Raw genomic sequence first — 15,632 nt, 5'->3', positions numbered from 1 at the left:
ATAAGTAAAATATCTTGCACAATGAAATAGTATTGGATAATTGAGTTCTCCGACAATCCTGAAATTTTCAAACAACAAATTAGATAATTATGAAAGACTCTGTGAAGATACTTATAAATAGAAAACAATATGAACAGTATACCAGCAAAGTCACCCAGAAAAAAAATCATCTAGGGGTAGTTTTACTTTCTACTCATAATTTTGCAGAATGGTAAAGTGCTGATATGGTTTCTCTAGGAGGGGACCAATTTTTTCTCCAAATCATGCCATACCAGAATACACGAACTTGAAAAAATGAAGTTCTCAATTGTTTTATTTCCATTGAAACTATACCTATTTCTCAGGTAAGGTAAAAAAAGTCATAAAAGTAATAATGATTTCCAGATGTGCGATCTCCCATTCTTTATGGAGGAGTCAATGTTTCTTACTGTTTTTGGGTGTATAACTTCACACAATCTTGAAAATAAACATAGATGAATCAATAGAAAATCTGTTGAAATATAATGTGCAAACTGAATAATTGACTCCGATGCGTACTTTGTAGTTTTTATAAATTTTGACTCCAAATTGAATAATCAATTAGAAAAATGGAATTTCACTACTCAGGTTTCTTTAGATGGTTGACGTTTCGGAAAAGAATCCTTTCCATTCTGAAAACTCAAAACTTGTTTTGTGAATAACACCTCAAGTGAGTTTTTGGGTTTTGAAAATGGAAAGAAAATATTTTCGAACACTTGAACCATTCAAACCAGTCTTTATCAAAGTGGGCGATAACACCCCCTTGTGAGCGCTGGAGGCCTATAGGGGGGCAGTAAAGGGTAGAGAGAATATTGGGGGGTGTTAAAGCGGTAGTTGTCAAACTGTACAATAAACGGCGGTGAGCTTCAATGCGAAGCGAGAAGTTTTTAGTCTCCATTCTCGAAAGTACTAGGCCCGCCCGCTGCCTCATATAAAAGCGCGCGCGCCATCCAGCCAGTAATGTCATTCGACGATATTACGAAAACAAGTAAATTTAGTTGGGGACTAGCTAGGTAAAGTGCTGTACGTGAGGTGGTGGATACTGTGAGTGGTGTCATTAGCAAATTGTCAATACTCAATTATTCACTTCGGCATTTTTGAAGACAAAAAAGAAGAAACAGCAGTATAGCGCGAAATATATAGAATATGGATTTATTGACAATCCCACAAATTCATCTTCGCCTATGTGCCTTCTTTGTCAAAAAACATTTCAATAATAAATCGGCTTTATTGATAATACAAAAAAAACAATACAAAAATATATTTGAAAATGAAAATAGTTTACAGGAGATTCTGGTACTCCTTGGCGAAGTCTAGCTCAAAGCTACTCTAACTCAACCAACAAGCACCACTCCATAACGCACGCAAACATACAAAAATAAAAGCAATTAACAGTTGATGGTACCACGAAATGGGAACCGTAAATAAAATAATAATTTGTGATTACCTTCTAAAGATAGTTGATAAATAATTTAATTGAATTGATATGTTGTCTAAAAAGTAAAAGTTGACATTACTGAATATCATAGATATAATTTTTATATTTGTATTTGAATTTCCTGATATTGAATCTCTTCAATTGCTCAGGCAATGAATTATAGAGTTTTACAGCACCAAAAAGAAATGATCTCTGAAACTGTGCAGTGCGATGTTGTGGCATAGTTAATTTGTTTTTATGTCTGATGTTTCTTGAGTGAATATTTTCACGCAGAATTAGTTTTTGTATTAAAAGAGGAGAATGGGGAAGGGTGATCAATTTATGGACAAAACAACCCAAATGATGAATCATACGGTTTTTCATATTGAGCCAGCGGGAGTTTTTAAAGGCTTCAGAAATTGAATCATACTTACGAAGTCCATAAATTAGGCGGCAACAAGAATTTTGTACTTTTTATATTCTTTTTTATCTGAATCATATAAGTATGGCCCATATATGAAGGCACAGTAGTTGAAATGGCTCAGCACCAAACTATCACAGAGCATTCTTTTTAGAGGTTGGCTCAAAATAAAACGATTACATTATAACAGTTTCAATGACATATAAGTTTTTTTCATTAAATTTTTAACATGACTAGTGTCAAGGATCACCCCTAAGTTTTTAGCTGTATTGACAGGAGTCAAGATAGTATGACCTAGTTCTAAATGAAAATTGTTTTCTGCAAATTTACGATTCTTTTGTGATCCAAAATCATTGTTTTATTAAGATTAATTTTCAAGTCATGTTCACTTGATAGCCCATTGATCAAATCAAGATCAGTGTTGAAGAGATTTTGTGCCCCCGCACACTCATCGATTTTAAAGTGCAGGTATAATTGTATGTCATCAGCATACGCCTGTATTTTACATTTCTTGATGGACGAGATAATGTCAGTAGTATTAATGATGAACAATAAAGGTCCCAAAATGGAACCCTGTGGTACTCCTGATAGAATATCAAGAGGGAAGGAGTGATGACCATCAACAACAACTTTTTGAGATCGACCAAATAAATAAGACCAGCTGAGAAATAAGGCAGCACTATCAAAACCATAATATTTTTGAATGAAACGATGAAACCCTCAAGGCTACAAGATCATTTGAATAAAATGCATTCGGATAAAACAGACAAAAGTGTGACTTATTTTCAAGAACTAGAAAAGAAACACTCAGCTCAGCCAACTGTGTCAAAACTTTTTTCAGCGGCTTCTAAGCAAGACGGCGACGGACTTCGAGCTTCCTACAAGATCTCCTTGCTAATTGCTCAAACAGGTAAACCTCACACTATTGGAGAGGATTTAATTTTACCGGCAATAAAAGAAGTAATAACAAACCAGCGGCAGATATTATCCGAAAAATTATTTTGAGAAATAGTTCCATGAAAAACGAATTGATGAGATGACAGAAAACATTCAAGTCATTGTGCAATTATCTGAAGACTTCTAAATTCTCAATTCAGTTAGATGAGACCACTTTACCAACTAATAAAGCATTCTTGTTGTCATACGTGAGGATTATTGAAAAATGGAAAATATATCAAGAACTACTATGTACCTGAAATTTAGAGACGGATACAAAAGGAGAAGCCATATATACACTGGAAAAATTTTGTGAACAATATTATATCAGCTGCTACGGATGGCGCTCCGGCTCTGACAGGACGTCACAAAGGCTTCATAGAGTACTTGAAAAATAAAATTCCAGATGTGCTCGCTGTACATTGCGTCATTCATAGGCAACATTTGGTTGCGAAAAATTTGAGTGAGCGCCTCTCTCAATCACTGCGATATATCATCAAAGCAATCAATAAAATCTGAAACAGCTTTTTAAATGACAGATTATTCAATCAGATTTGTGTTGCTAATGATAAAGATTTCAACCAATTGCTATTTCACACTGGAATGCGTTGGTTATCAAGAGGTAACTGTCTGACTCGATTTTACAATCTATTTGACTCTGTGATAGAGTTCTTGGAAAACAAAGACAAAGAATTGCACGACAACCTCATCCCTTCAAAGAATGGTATTGCGTACTTGACATACCTGTATAAATTATTCAATGATGTCAAACTCCAACTTCAAGGTGACGACTTGAATATGAATAAAACAAAAAATGTCATTGCTGCTTTTGCAGCCAAATTGCTCTTATACAAGATCAATATCGGTAGACGTGAATTTCGCAATTTCCCTAATTTGTCAGCAGTATCCTTCAACAACGACTCGCTTGTTTACTACTAACATTTGGAGAACCTCCACAGTGATTTCGCAAAACGATTCCAGGATATTTTAAAATTGGAAATACCGTACTGGGTGTTGGATCCTTTTTCAAATGTCAACACAGCAGGATCACCCCAGCTGGAAGAAGAACTCATAGAACTGATAACGAACGAGGAAATAAAGCATTCCCATCATCGTATTTGTGTGAACGTAGATTTAGTGCTGTGGCAACGTTGCTAACTAAAAAGAGAAATAGGTTGCAGATTACCGATCGCGGTGACTTACGGCTATTTTTGAGTAAATTCGAGCCTGATATTAACAAACTTGTTAAAAATCATCAATTCATCCTCCACATTGGATTAGTTTCAAAATTCAAATTGAAATATTCGTTTTAATAACATGAATAAAAGTTTTCCTAATATTACAAAATGGTGTTTTACACTACCCTCATCAGAAAGTCTTATTTTCACATGACATACATAACTTAATTATTGAAATAATGACGGCGATTGTGATTCTTAAGATGTAGTGAAGTAAAAAAAAATTGGGAGCGTTAGAAAATAATTGATTCTCGAAGTGGGCGGTAAAAAAAATAAGTTTGAGAACCTCTAATCCAAACAAAGCTAAGTTTGAAACTTTTAATGTTTGCATTAATAATCCAATTTGTAGTCAAAATGTATGAACACAAGTAATTGTTTCATTTGACTCTTCAATGGTTTAAATTACACAGTAACTTTTCAGGGTGAACTTAAGGTTATGCATACAAAAAAGTTAATTATCGGAAAGAACTCTTTTAAATACGTCCAAATTTAACAAAATGTGCACCATTATTTAGAGAATTCCAAGATTTTTCAAACGATGTATGACTCGCCCCCTATTCCCTATTGGAATTTCAAGGGTTGCTCACCCCTCTGGAAAAAACCTGTCCCCTTCCCAATAAAAATCGACCTGTCTGCGCGTTTTTTTGGATTTGCAAGATTGGTACCCAAAACCTCCATGAATATTTCGAATGGCATATTCGGGGATCAGATCATGTGACCATATTTCTCCAATGAGTGCCTGAATGAAAAAATCTAGAGAAATATCGTCTGAAATGATTTTTCGAATTTGTTGAAAATATAGTGATTGATACCATAAACAATTATACCCTTAGATTTTTCACTTTGAGAATACTTCAAATGATCAAGACATTTATTGGACACATAAAAACATCAAGAATATTGTTATAGGAATCTTCACAAGAATCGTCAATTGGAATTTGCAAAGGAATTGTAAACTAATATGAATAATATGTAAAAAACTCCACATGAGTTTACTGCTATGAATTTACTTATTTTTCGCTTGTTTTGACCAGCACTGAAAAAAATAGTTATTGATTTTACAACTTTTCCATATTTTTCCCAAGAATGAAAACCTACTCATTTCATTCTAAATGGAAACATATCAAGTATATTTCAGCTGATAACAACCAAAACTGTTTTTCATCCATCACAAGAGAAGATATATTTTCGATAATAGGTTTTTTTAACCCATAACCGAATTACACAGACCTCTTGATTTACTTAATATGAAAAAGTTGGGATATATATAAATTCTGACATTCTCAAAAGAGTTGAATCCTGGATTCATAGTTAGATTCTGCCCATGGTAAATTATATTAGGAATTTCAAACTAAAATTTGAACAGATTTTTTTCAGTCAGTGTTGTCTTTCAACCAACCAATGAAGAACAGTAAACCTTCGAATTGAAAAACTATTTATGCTAATTATTATGAAAAAACAAGACTCATATTCCTAGAAGTCGATTCATAATTATATTTACCTACTACAACTACTCGAGGACAATGACACTTGGCAGAACCTTCTTATTATTGAGTTTCAAAACAATAAAATTGATCCTTTACATTCCAAAGATTACTGGATTATTGTAAAGTACCATTATTCAAACAGGCTCAGAATTCACAACTGACCTGACCATTCAAATTAAAATAGTTCTAGTCAGATAATTCAGATTTCAGATGAGTTCAGTTGTCCTGGTGTAATCAATTCCACTAACAATAATCTTCTATAATCCGAAATTCACAGTTTACTATTAAGTTGGATAGGAAAACAACTTACCTGTGTTGCAGGTATCACTGAAGACATATAACCAGAAGGCTGTTCGAGGTAAATAGGATGTTTTGCAAGAGATTTTTCGTAATACCCCTCATAACCTCTATATCCGTCATAATAAGGATACGTCTGATGAGGTATATATGGAATCGGGGGTTGTTCTGGCGTTTTGTACAATGGTTGCTGTAGTTCTGGTGGTATTTGGGTAGATGTTGAAGAAACTACCTCATTCTCTGTTGAAATTTGGCTGATCGTCGCCAGTAGAATCAAGATGTTTAAGAACCTGTCCATCTTATGAAGTATGCAATGAGTATATACTCTGAAAAAATCGATTTATCTTAATTATCATTCGTATGACATAATAGAACATCAGTATAATACAAGATCAAAGAGCAATAAATGCTTTCAAATTGCTAAGTGTAGAAATGCAACAATACTGCATATGTATTGGTTGTAAAATTTACAATATAATTCCACGAGAAATTAAAGAGTAGAGAACAACAGCATTTAAAAAAACATTACACAATTCTATATTAGATAATCGTGAAAAATTTTAAAATGTGCTCACATTGAAATAAATCAGTTCAACAGATAATTTAATTCACCCTCATTCATAATAAAATACTATTAGAGTTACATTTCTTTATTTCAATTAATTTTTTCATGAAAAATGTCTATTAACAGTTAACATAATCTTTATTTTCCACTAACTCAGACACTTAGCAGACTGTGTTGAAATATTATGCATGTACTAACAATTTTTTAATATTTATAGACATTCATTTGATATTGTACATTTGTTAATAAATTTGAATATGAATTTGAAAAATCTAAGAAAAAAGTTGACAAAAAATATATGTGGTTTTTAAATGCACTCTGTTTCCTAATAGTAGGGTGACATATGCTCATTATAAATGCAAAACGCTAGAGTGCTGAAACAAAATTTTGTTATGATTTGCCACTGCTGTACGGGCAGATTTATAATACTTTACCGGGCCCCTCCCATTTTTATAACAGGTATCAAACAAAATATTTTATGAACGCCAACTGCAGTGGCGTGCTGGGTATTTATTCAAAAATACTTGTTTTGAAACCAATAACTATGTTTATTCATTTATATACAGGGCTATTCAAATTCGTTTCTGTACATGGGGATCTCGTAAACGATAAGAGATAGAGTGTCGGTGAAATTGTGGCAAAGTTGCGTATTTTAAAGACCTATTCAATGATGTGAAAAAATCGAATATATCTCTTTTGGTTCTGGAGATATACAGGAAAAACCAAAAAATCACAAATTATGTTTTTGCCTATATCTTCTTTATTCGCAGACATATTGAAAATCTGTATACATTTTGCTTTTGGAACTTGATGTGGGCTATCAGAATATGTCCATGAATCTTTTATACAGGGTGTTATCTGACTTGGGCCACCCCCATCTTTGAATTGTTGAAAACAGACCTGTATTTTTCATTGTAGTTTTTGTATCGTCGATACTACTATACTTTAAATTATATTTTATACTGGGATATATCTTATTATATTGCCATGACATGTGTATATTTGTTATTTACATCTTTTGAAAGGAACTATACATACTATTTTCCTTACAAACCTTGGTAAATTTTATTTTCTATTGTTATATTTCATCTATCAGATATGTGAACATAGTTTTACTATGTTCTGGGTATTTTTTCTGGGTATTTGTGTTTTTCAATCGTTTCTTTTCTTTTATTCTTTGAAGTGCTATATATACCAGATTTTTTACCAAGCTTTGTCAATGAAGTATATGTTATTTTTTATTTTTTATTCCACGACCATTTCATTTATGTAAAATTATGTTCAACGAGAACTGAATATCTGTACCATCATCCTTTTATGCTTGATCTCTGATGGCAAGCATGTTCAAAATGAATAAAAAAGAAAAATATATAATATATAATATATATATATATATATATATATATATATATATATATATATAAATATATATATATATATATATATATATATATATATATATATATATATATATATATGTGTGTGTGTGTGTGTGTATGGGAATGAAGAATTTAAAGTTTTAAATAATAATACAATCCTTATTAAATATTTTACGGGTTAAGATATCAAAGTCGGAAAATATTTAAGTAATATTTTCAAAACTTTTTGATAAGAAACGCTAGTATTGCATGACCTGACGTCAAGAGGGCACTATCAACTATCTTGTGATATCTCATTTCATAGATATTTCAATTCTCCATCCATTCTTTTTTATTTATAGAAATCCGATTAGTCGTTTCTGAGTAATCAATAGTCTACTTCACATGTACCATTTTTTCTTGAAAATATGAAAATTTTTATATAGTCTCCAATAATTACGATCAAGGTGTCATTCGATTCGTATTGTCACGTAGAAAGTTTAAGGAAAAGTTCAAAAAGCGCTGAAAAATATTACGAATGTTATATGTTATGTTTTTTTTTAATATCTCAAAAATATTCGAAATTTTTCAATTTAAAAACAAGATCCAAAAAGATTATCAAAATTGCTAAATAAAATGTTTGACTCCCGGGACTGTACCTCTATTATTTATGATCTGATTATTCATGATTATGCTATCTGACACAGCAAAAAAAAATTATTTTAACATATTGAATATGAAAATTGAGGAATAAAATTGAGGAATACATCAATGAACAATAATCCATCGTTGAGAAAATGTTATTCCAATTTTTCCATTAATTACGTATTATTTAATTAATAATTTTTCATTAACTGAAAGTTAACATGGAAAACCTGATAATTAACAAACTGAAACCCTAGAATTTTTTTTACTTCGTGAAGTTATTCTCTATAGTCTAATGAATAGATCGCCTTCGCAAAACTTACAAAATTTTTATTTTCCACTTTTTTATTAACAATTGAACATTAAAAATTAAAAAAAAAGAATGTAAAACTTTGTTTTCTCAATCTTTATTGTTTCGATGTCTAACGATGTCTACTTGAATATTTTTTTTTATTTTTGACTTGTTCAAAAATTGTTATGAACTAATACATTGTTCATGGGTAAACCTAAAATTTATTTTTCGTAATTAACTCATCAATGAGGATTATGATTTTTAGGGAAAATAGGGTTCCCTAAAAAATTCATTTGTTGTTAAAAAATGCGTTTATTTTTTAAAAACCGTTTTTTGCGACCAAGTATTGAAATTAAGGAATCATAAATTCCTTCATTCCTTCATCATAAAAAAATGTTTTTTATTTGTTGATTTGAAAAACAATTTGTTTTTTGGAAAAGAAAGTTTTTGGCCTTCTACTACTCCATCTCGATACAAAAAATGAGGGAATCTTCCAAAGAAAGGAATGAAGTAATCAATTTGAAAATAAATAACTCTATACGTGGATGTGTAGATCATGCAAAGAAGTAACTTTCAGACACAAACTGAAAGAAAGTCCTCCTGAAACAGCTACTTTCATATAAACATTGAATTACAGGAAAGAAAAAATTCTTTCGAAACAAATACTTCTATATGATCACTGAATTAATTATACAGAAGATACTTTTCTTTACTCAGTTTGTATATCAAACATTAGTTGTGGAATAAGATCAGATATCATCCACATGAGTTCTACTTTAAATGAATGGTAACAAATTGTACTCACATGGAACACTGTCATCCTCACAGGTATACATCGATGTTTCGCCGTAATTTTGTAAATGAAATAAATATTTTCATTAATTTTTTTAATACTCAATTGAATAATAAAATTAGCCATGTATATTTTTTTTTCTATTTTTTTATAACTTTCAATATTATTATACCTTGAAACTTGCCTTTTTCATCCACTCTTCTGTTTTTTAATTCATAAAAGCTCTTAAACTATTGCATATATGATAATAATGCTACAAGTATTTTTTGTTTATTATCAATTCATTAACAATTTCAGCTTTTCATTAAAGCTCTATTAGTCATTTAATTATTGACCATTGTTTATAAAAAAAATTTTTCCTAGTCTTCTCAATGCACAACTATTTTTATTTTATTTTCATCTTTCATTATTGGCTGACACAAAGTAGGATTTTTTCATTAACTATATAGTTTACAATTGTAATGAAATATAGTCAAATAGATCTTATAAAATTATAATAAGGAATTATATTAGGACAATCAAAAATTGAATGGATATCATTTTTAAATTCATTTAATCATATTATGTACAGTTTACAAATGTTTGACTACACTTTTGCAATATTTTGGATCGTTTTTGTGCCGGCGGCTCATCATCTATAATTTCTGCTATATTTTCTTGTCCCGATGTTTCTTGAACTGCCTCATTGTCGTCTTCCAGTATTGGTTGGCAGTATTCTTCAACACCCATTGGATAATCTTGTACCAAATTGACCGTATAAGGCCAACATGATTTGTTCTTCGGCAACTTCAATGTCTTTAAAAGATGCATCGGGATTGTAGAAAATGTCCACGTATTGCACCAGCTGATCATTTTTATTTATTATATCTAACAATGTTTTCCCCTGCTTTAAATAGCGCTCGTTTTATCTCATCCTGTAAAAGCATGCGCAAACAGAATAATATTTTTCAAGTGTTGATTATGATGATTTTCGTAAATAACATCTAGCTGTTTCGTTGAAGCTCACGTTTCCCACATTGTAATATTTGATTTTTCCGGTGTCAATGCTATCATTAAAGCGACAAGGTCAACGTCGGTCCCAATTGCAAGATTTTTTTTAATCTGGATTTTTTTCTGCAAGGTATATTGCAGTTCGAATGATGAGTGTATCAGCATCTCCTTTTGCTTGTTTAAACGCATCTTTTAGCAACAAATAATTTTTTTAAAGAACCGTTTTTTTTCTGAGAATCAAAATTTCCATCAATAAGTATATAACGAAAAAAACATTTTTAGATTTACTCGTAAACAATGTATTTGTTTGTAACAAATTTCTAATCAGTAAACAGTAAAAAACAGTAAAAAATAAAAATAATATTTAGCTTTCGAGTAGTAGCTTTGAGAAGTAGCTTTTAACCGTTAGACATCGAAACAATCAAGATTTAAAAAAAAACAATTTACTTTTTTTCAATTTTTAATTGTTAACAAAAAAGGGGAAAATCAAAATTTTGTCATTTTTGCAACGACAATCCATTCATTAGCCTATTGTAAATAACTTCACAAAGTGAAAAGATTCTAGGGTTTTAGTTTATTTATCAGGGTTTTTATGTTAACTTTCAGTTTATAAGAAATTATTAATTAACGAATGCATAATTATTGGAAAAATTGTGTGACTGCAGATTATTGTTCAATGATGTCCCGACTCCGGGAGTCGGAACTTTTTTTTAGCAAGTTCGATGATCTTTTTATAAAATTCGAAATTTTCGAGTATTTTTCGAGAAATTCAAAAAACAACAGACCTCATTTTTTTTACTAATTTGTTTATAACTTCTGTAATTTTTTAGCGCCTTTTCGAACTTTTCCTTAAATTTTCTATGTGACAGTACGAATTGAATGACACCTTGATCGTCGTAATTTTATAACAAAATGGTACATTTGAACTAAACTACAACTTATATATTCATTTCAATCATCTATAAACAAACGATAAATATCATAATTTCAAAAAAAAATATATTCAAAACCCAACCCAGGTAATTCCAATAAATGTGAAAAATGTTTACTATTTACTTTCTGATAATGATGAAATTTGTTAACAAATTAATTATGGAATGTTTCTTGGTTAATTTCATTAGGAGCACTTCTTATTCCAACCATGAGCTCTAGAATAGCCTGCGGTTGTGTAACGTATACTTTAAATTTCACAAATCTTCACAAAATATCTAAGGGTGTCACATCAGGTGATTACCTGATTAGCGCTAGATTAGCGAGTGATTCTGAGGTTTGGAAAATTGACATCTATCCATTTTAGAATCAGCCTATCGTAATAAAAAGGTACCTATCTGAAACGTTACACCTAATATAACGTCTCTAGATGTTTTTAAGGGGAGATGTGACATCTAATGCTCTCATCCTATCGTTAATACTCTAATGGAAATGTATTCGCAAATAACGAGAGATTCAAAATCGTCGATTTAACATTCAAGAATAAGAGAAAAAATGAAATTATGAAATCCCACAACCATCTTTAGGAAGAAAAACTGCGCCTGTTGATGAAAATTACATACTTGTAATTATTTTATTTAAAGAAAGAAATGCGCCAACCCTTGACAAAATAATGGGAGTCTTGAAAGAAGCCAAAGTTTATCTCCGATGATAGGCAAAAAAAATGAGGAACAATTCGAAGAAATTAAATTTCGGCTGAGGAAAACAAAATAGAATATGACTTTTGATCGAAAATGACGAAATTATTTGCCGAAAGAAGAATTATCTCAGGCCGATGAGAGAGTTTCGACGTGAGAATAGAAATATTCATAATCTGGAAGAAACTTAGCTTAACGAAGAATATACCTCTGGAAAGATGTTTCAAGACAAAAACATTACAAGTTTACGTCAAGCATTTTCAGAGGGCTGGTATACCGGAGATTATAGGCGCTTCGTGGAAGAAGAACAATATATTTATTTAAATAAGTAACCCTAATATATAATATTATATAAAACATATTACTAACATTATAGAAATTGAAAATTATTATAAAAAAACTTAAAATGTAGATATAGTTCAAAATTGAAAATAAAAATTTCTAGTTTGAAAAATAACTACATATGCTATTAAAAATACATTGCCATATAAGTGCAGCTCCAATACAATAATAAATAGAAAAAAACAACATATATAAAATGTAGATATAGTTCAAAATTGAAAATGAAAATAAAAATTTCTAGTTTGAAAAATATCGACATATGCTATTAAAAATACATTGCAATATAAGTGCAGCTCCAGTACAATGACAAATAGAAGAAAACAACATACAAATACTAGCATTATGGATGGATTTCAATAACTGTTTATTAAAAATACCTAATGATGACCTAGGTTTAATTACATTTGGTAATTTATGGTATGTATCAAACCCTTTGAAAAATAAAGAATTCATAGCACTTTCCCTATTTGTTATGCATAAATGCAAATCAGTATGATTTCTTGTGGCATATTTGTTCACTTCAAAATTCAGACTAAGAAATTCAGAAAAATATGAAGGATTTCATATATAAATATAAATTTCATATATAAATGTCATAGTTAAGTAATACAACCGTAAAGAAACTGGTAGCCACCGCAAAGTTTGTAACATGATTCCGATTTCAGTGAATCTATTCACTTTTAGAACAATTCGCATACCGCGATTTTGAAGTTTTTGTAATTGAGATGTTTGATTTAGATCAAACAAGAAACTAATGGAAGCACAGTAATCACAATGTGGTTGGATAATCGCATTGTATACAGTATTTTCAGACTTAGTGGATAATTTACCAGAAATTCTTGCAAAGAAATATAGGTTTTTAGATATTTTTTACATATATAATCGAGATGATTGCCAAAAAGTAATAAATTTTCTAACTGAAATCCAAGATATTTGATACATGACACAATTTCAATGTACCTATTCATTATCGATTTGTAGATTTACCTCATTTAAATCAAGGTTGTTCCATTTATATTTTGTTGTCTTAATCATTCCTTTAGTTTTCATTTTATTCAGTTTTAATTTATTTGCCATGAGGTACTCATTTACATCCTTTAATGCAGCATACATTTCATCAATACTTTTATCTAAGCTTGTATTGGAAAACGAAAGGGACTGATTCATACCCACACTGGAATTGTTGTTTATTGATGTTTGAATCAAAGAATTTTGGAGATGTGTTATTTTGAGGAAATGATATACCTCATTTCACCTAACTCTGTGATTGCGATGAATAATGCAATTTAACATTCCAGAACAGCGAATATCATCAAGTGGCTTCGAGTTTGATGATTTATTATTCTGCGTTTGCCCTCTCATCATTGCGAACTTAATTCCATTGAATTATTTTGGGCTCAAATAAAGGGTTTCGTTGCAAGTATAAACACGACATTTAATATGCATTCAATATGATATAAAGAAAGGAGATAACATATGGAAATCAGATCATTCAGTTGAGGAAATTGTAGAACATTTAATCATAACATTCAACAAAGATTCATCGGATTTGTAACAATAATAATTGTATATAAATAAGTATAATTAAATACCAGAACGCTCGCCATTGTAGGTAATAAAATGAAACATTATAAAACATTTTGTTTACGAACATTTTTCTATATAAAAATAGGGTAAACCTGGTATTACTCTCTACTATTCGGAAACAGAGTACTTATATTACTGTTACTTATATTATTTACAATAATGTTTGAACATATAAAAACTTTTTATGGATATATAATTTCTTTAGCTATTTTCTATAGACTTTTCCAATATCATGTGTTTGATCTAATTGAAATACTACTATTATTATTATTATCTAACGTGAAGTGGGCGATCGGATAACTGATCTTTATTCTGGTTACGTTCTCATTGCCGAGAATAAATTGAAACACTATTTTGGTAAAAAAAAAAAAAAAAATATTTTTCATATGTCCAATCTTCAAAAATAATGAAAAACAAATTAAACCTCCAATTGAACAAGCAACACTTGACTTGTTTGTGTAATACAGGACCGGTTCTAGTCAAGAGCAGATACAAAAAAAACTCTAGGGGCTAGTACTTTCCCAAAATTGAAACAAAATTGCCAAAAAACCGAGATAGTTTTTTTCTGAATGTCTGGATGATTGGAATGAATTAACGATTCACTGAATTTGAGAATCTCATATTTACGTTTTACTTGTTGAAAGTTTTTCATTTTCAACCTTTTCAATATGAGCGTAATTATCAACAAATTGAATTGATCTTTTTCGATTATCTTTTGAAAAGTTGTAAATCTGAAAATATAATCACTTTTAAAGGTGAAAGTTTACAAATATTCCTTTGTTCTGTTTCTACATTATCATGAGAATTTTATTATGATGTATTGGTGTACATGTGACCGAAGAATTTCTAATCGCAATGTTTATGTTTAAGATAAATATTTTCAAAATAAAAATAGAAATATATTGAACATTAATTGCTAACTTCACTGAAACGAACGATACGCTAAACTGAATAAAAAATGTTCACTTGTTTAATAATAATATTAAATGAAACAACTCACCACTTGAAATAATTGTCAGGAACCAAAAATGCAAAATCAACTATAAAAGAACACTTCTACCTGTGATGTACACTTCTTCTAGTTACTTTATATGCTCATCAGGGCAGGTACTGACTATTCTCCCACCTTTATCATTTGCAATTAACCTACCAAGAAATATTTTTACGAGCCCTAACTCTAGGCACAGGAAATTCAACAACTGATAAAAACCATTTCGAGGAAAAGAATTTTCTGTTAGTTATCATATTGATACTACCAACTAGAGTTATTTAAATATTATTCTCAAAGTTACATAAATAGTATTATAGTGAAAGATCAAACATATTTGAAATTTTTCAAAATTAGCAGTCATGTAGGTATTACGATCGGAAATAGACTAGTGATAATCTTCAAATGAGTCACGTATGAAAATAATTTTCAACCTTTGTTTAAAAGTGGTTGACAATGGTTCATCGTGAATTTCACTAGATCAGACTCCAATGTTTAATATAATTCAAAATATGATTTGAAATCTATGAAAGAAAAGAGTGAAAAGAAATTAAAATAAAATAAAAATAAGCAAAAAATCAAAATTTAACAACTGAAAAAGAAATATAAAATTAAAAAAGATTTCAAACC

At 30.1% G+C, this 15,632-nt stretch overlaps 1 protein-coding gene across 1 annotated transcript in view; it reads right to left on the bottom strand.

The window, feature by feature from the left end:
• The window catches only part of LOC111512139 (uncharacterized), a 30,079-nt gene extending 14,924 nt beyond the window's left edge, over positions 1 to 15,155 (bottom strand). Inside the window, exons 1-2 of the mRNA XM_023168239.2 lie at positions 15,015 to 15,155; positions 5,828 to 6,140 (exon numbers count right to left, since the gene is read on the bottom strand). Coding sequence (XP_023024007.1) covers positions 5,828 to 6,112 — 285 coding nt within the window. The 5' untranslated portion in view covers positions 6,113 to 6,140; positions 15,015 to 15,155. The remainder of the gene's footprint in view (positions 1 to 5,827; positions 6,141 to 15,014) is intronic.
• Positions 15,156 to 15,632: the final 477 nt, after the last annotated feature.

The sequence above is a fragment of the Leptinotarsa decemlineata genome, unplaced genomic scaffold, assembly GCF_025532065.1.
Source record: "Leptinotarsa decemlineata unplaced genomic scaffold, Ldec_3_MD MMD2_P_RNA_scaffold_4, whole genome shotgun sequence".
Classification (NCBI taxonomy): Eukaryota; Metazoa; Arthropoda; class Insecta; order Coleoptera; family Chrysomelidae; genus Leptinotarsa; species Leptinotarsa decemlineata.
This window is presented reverse-complemented; position numbering and strand designations above follow the sequence as displayed.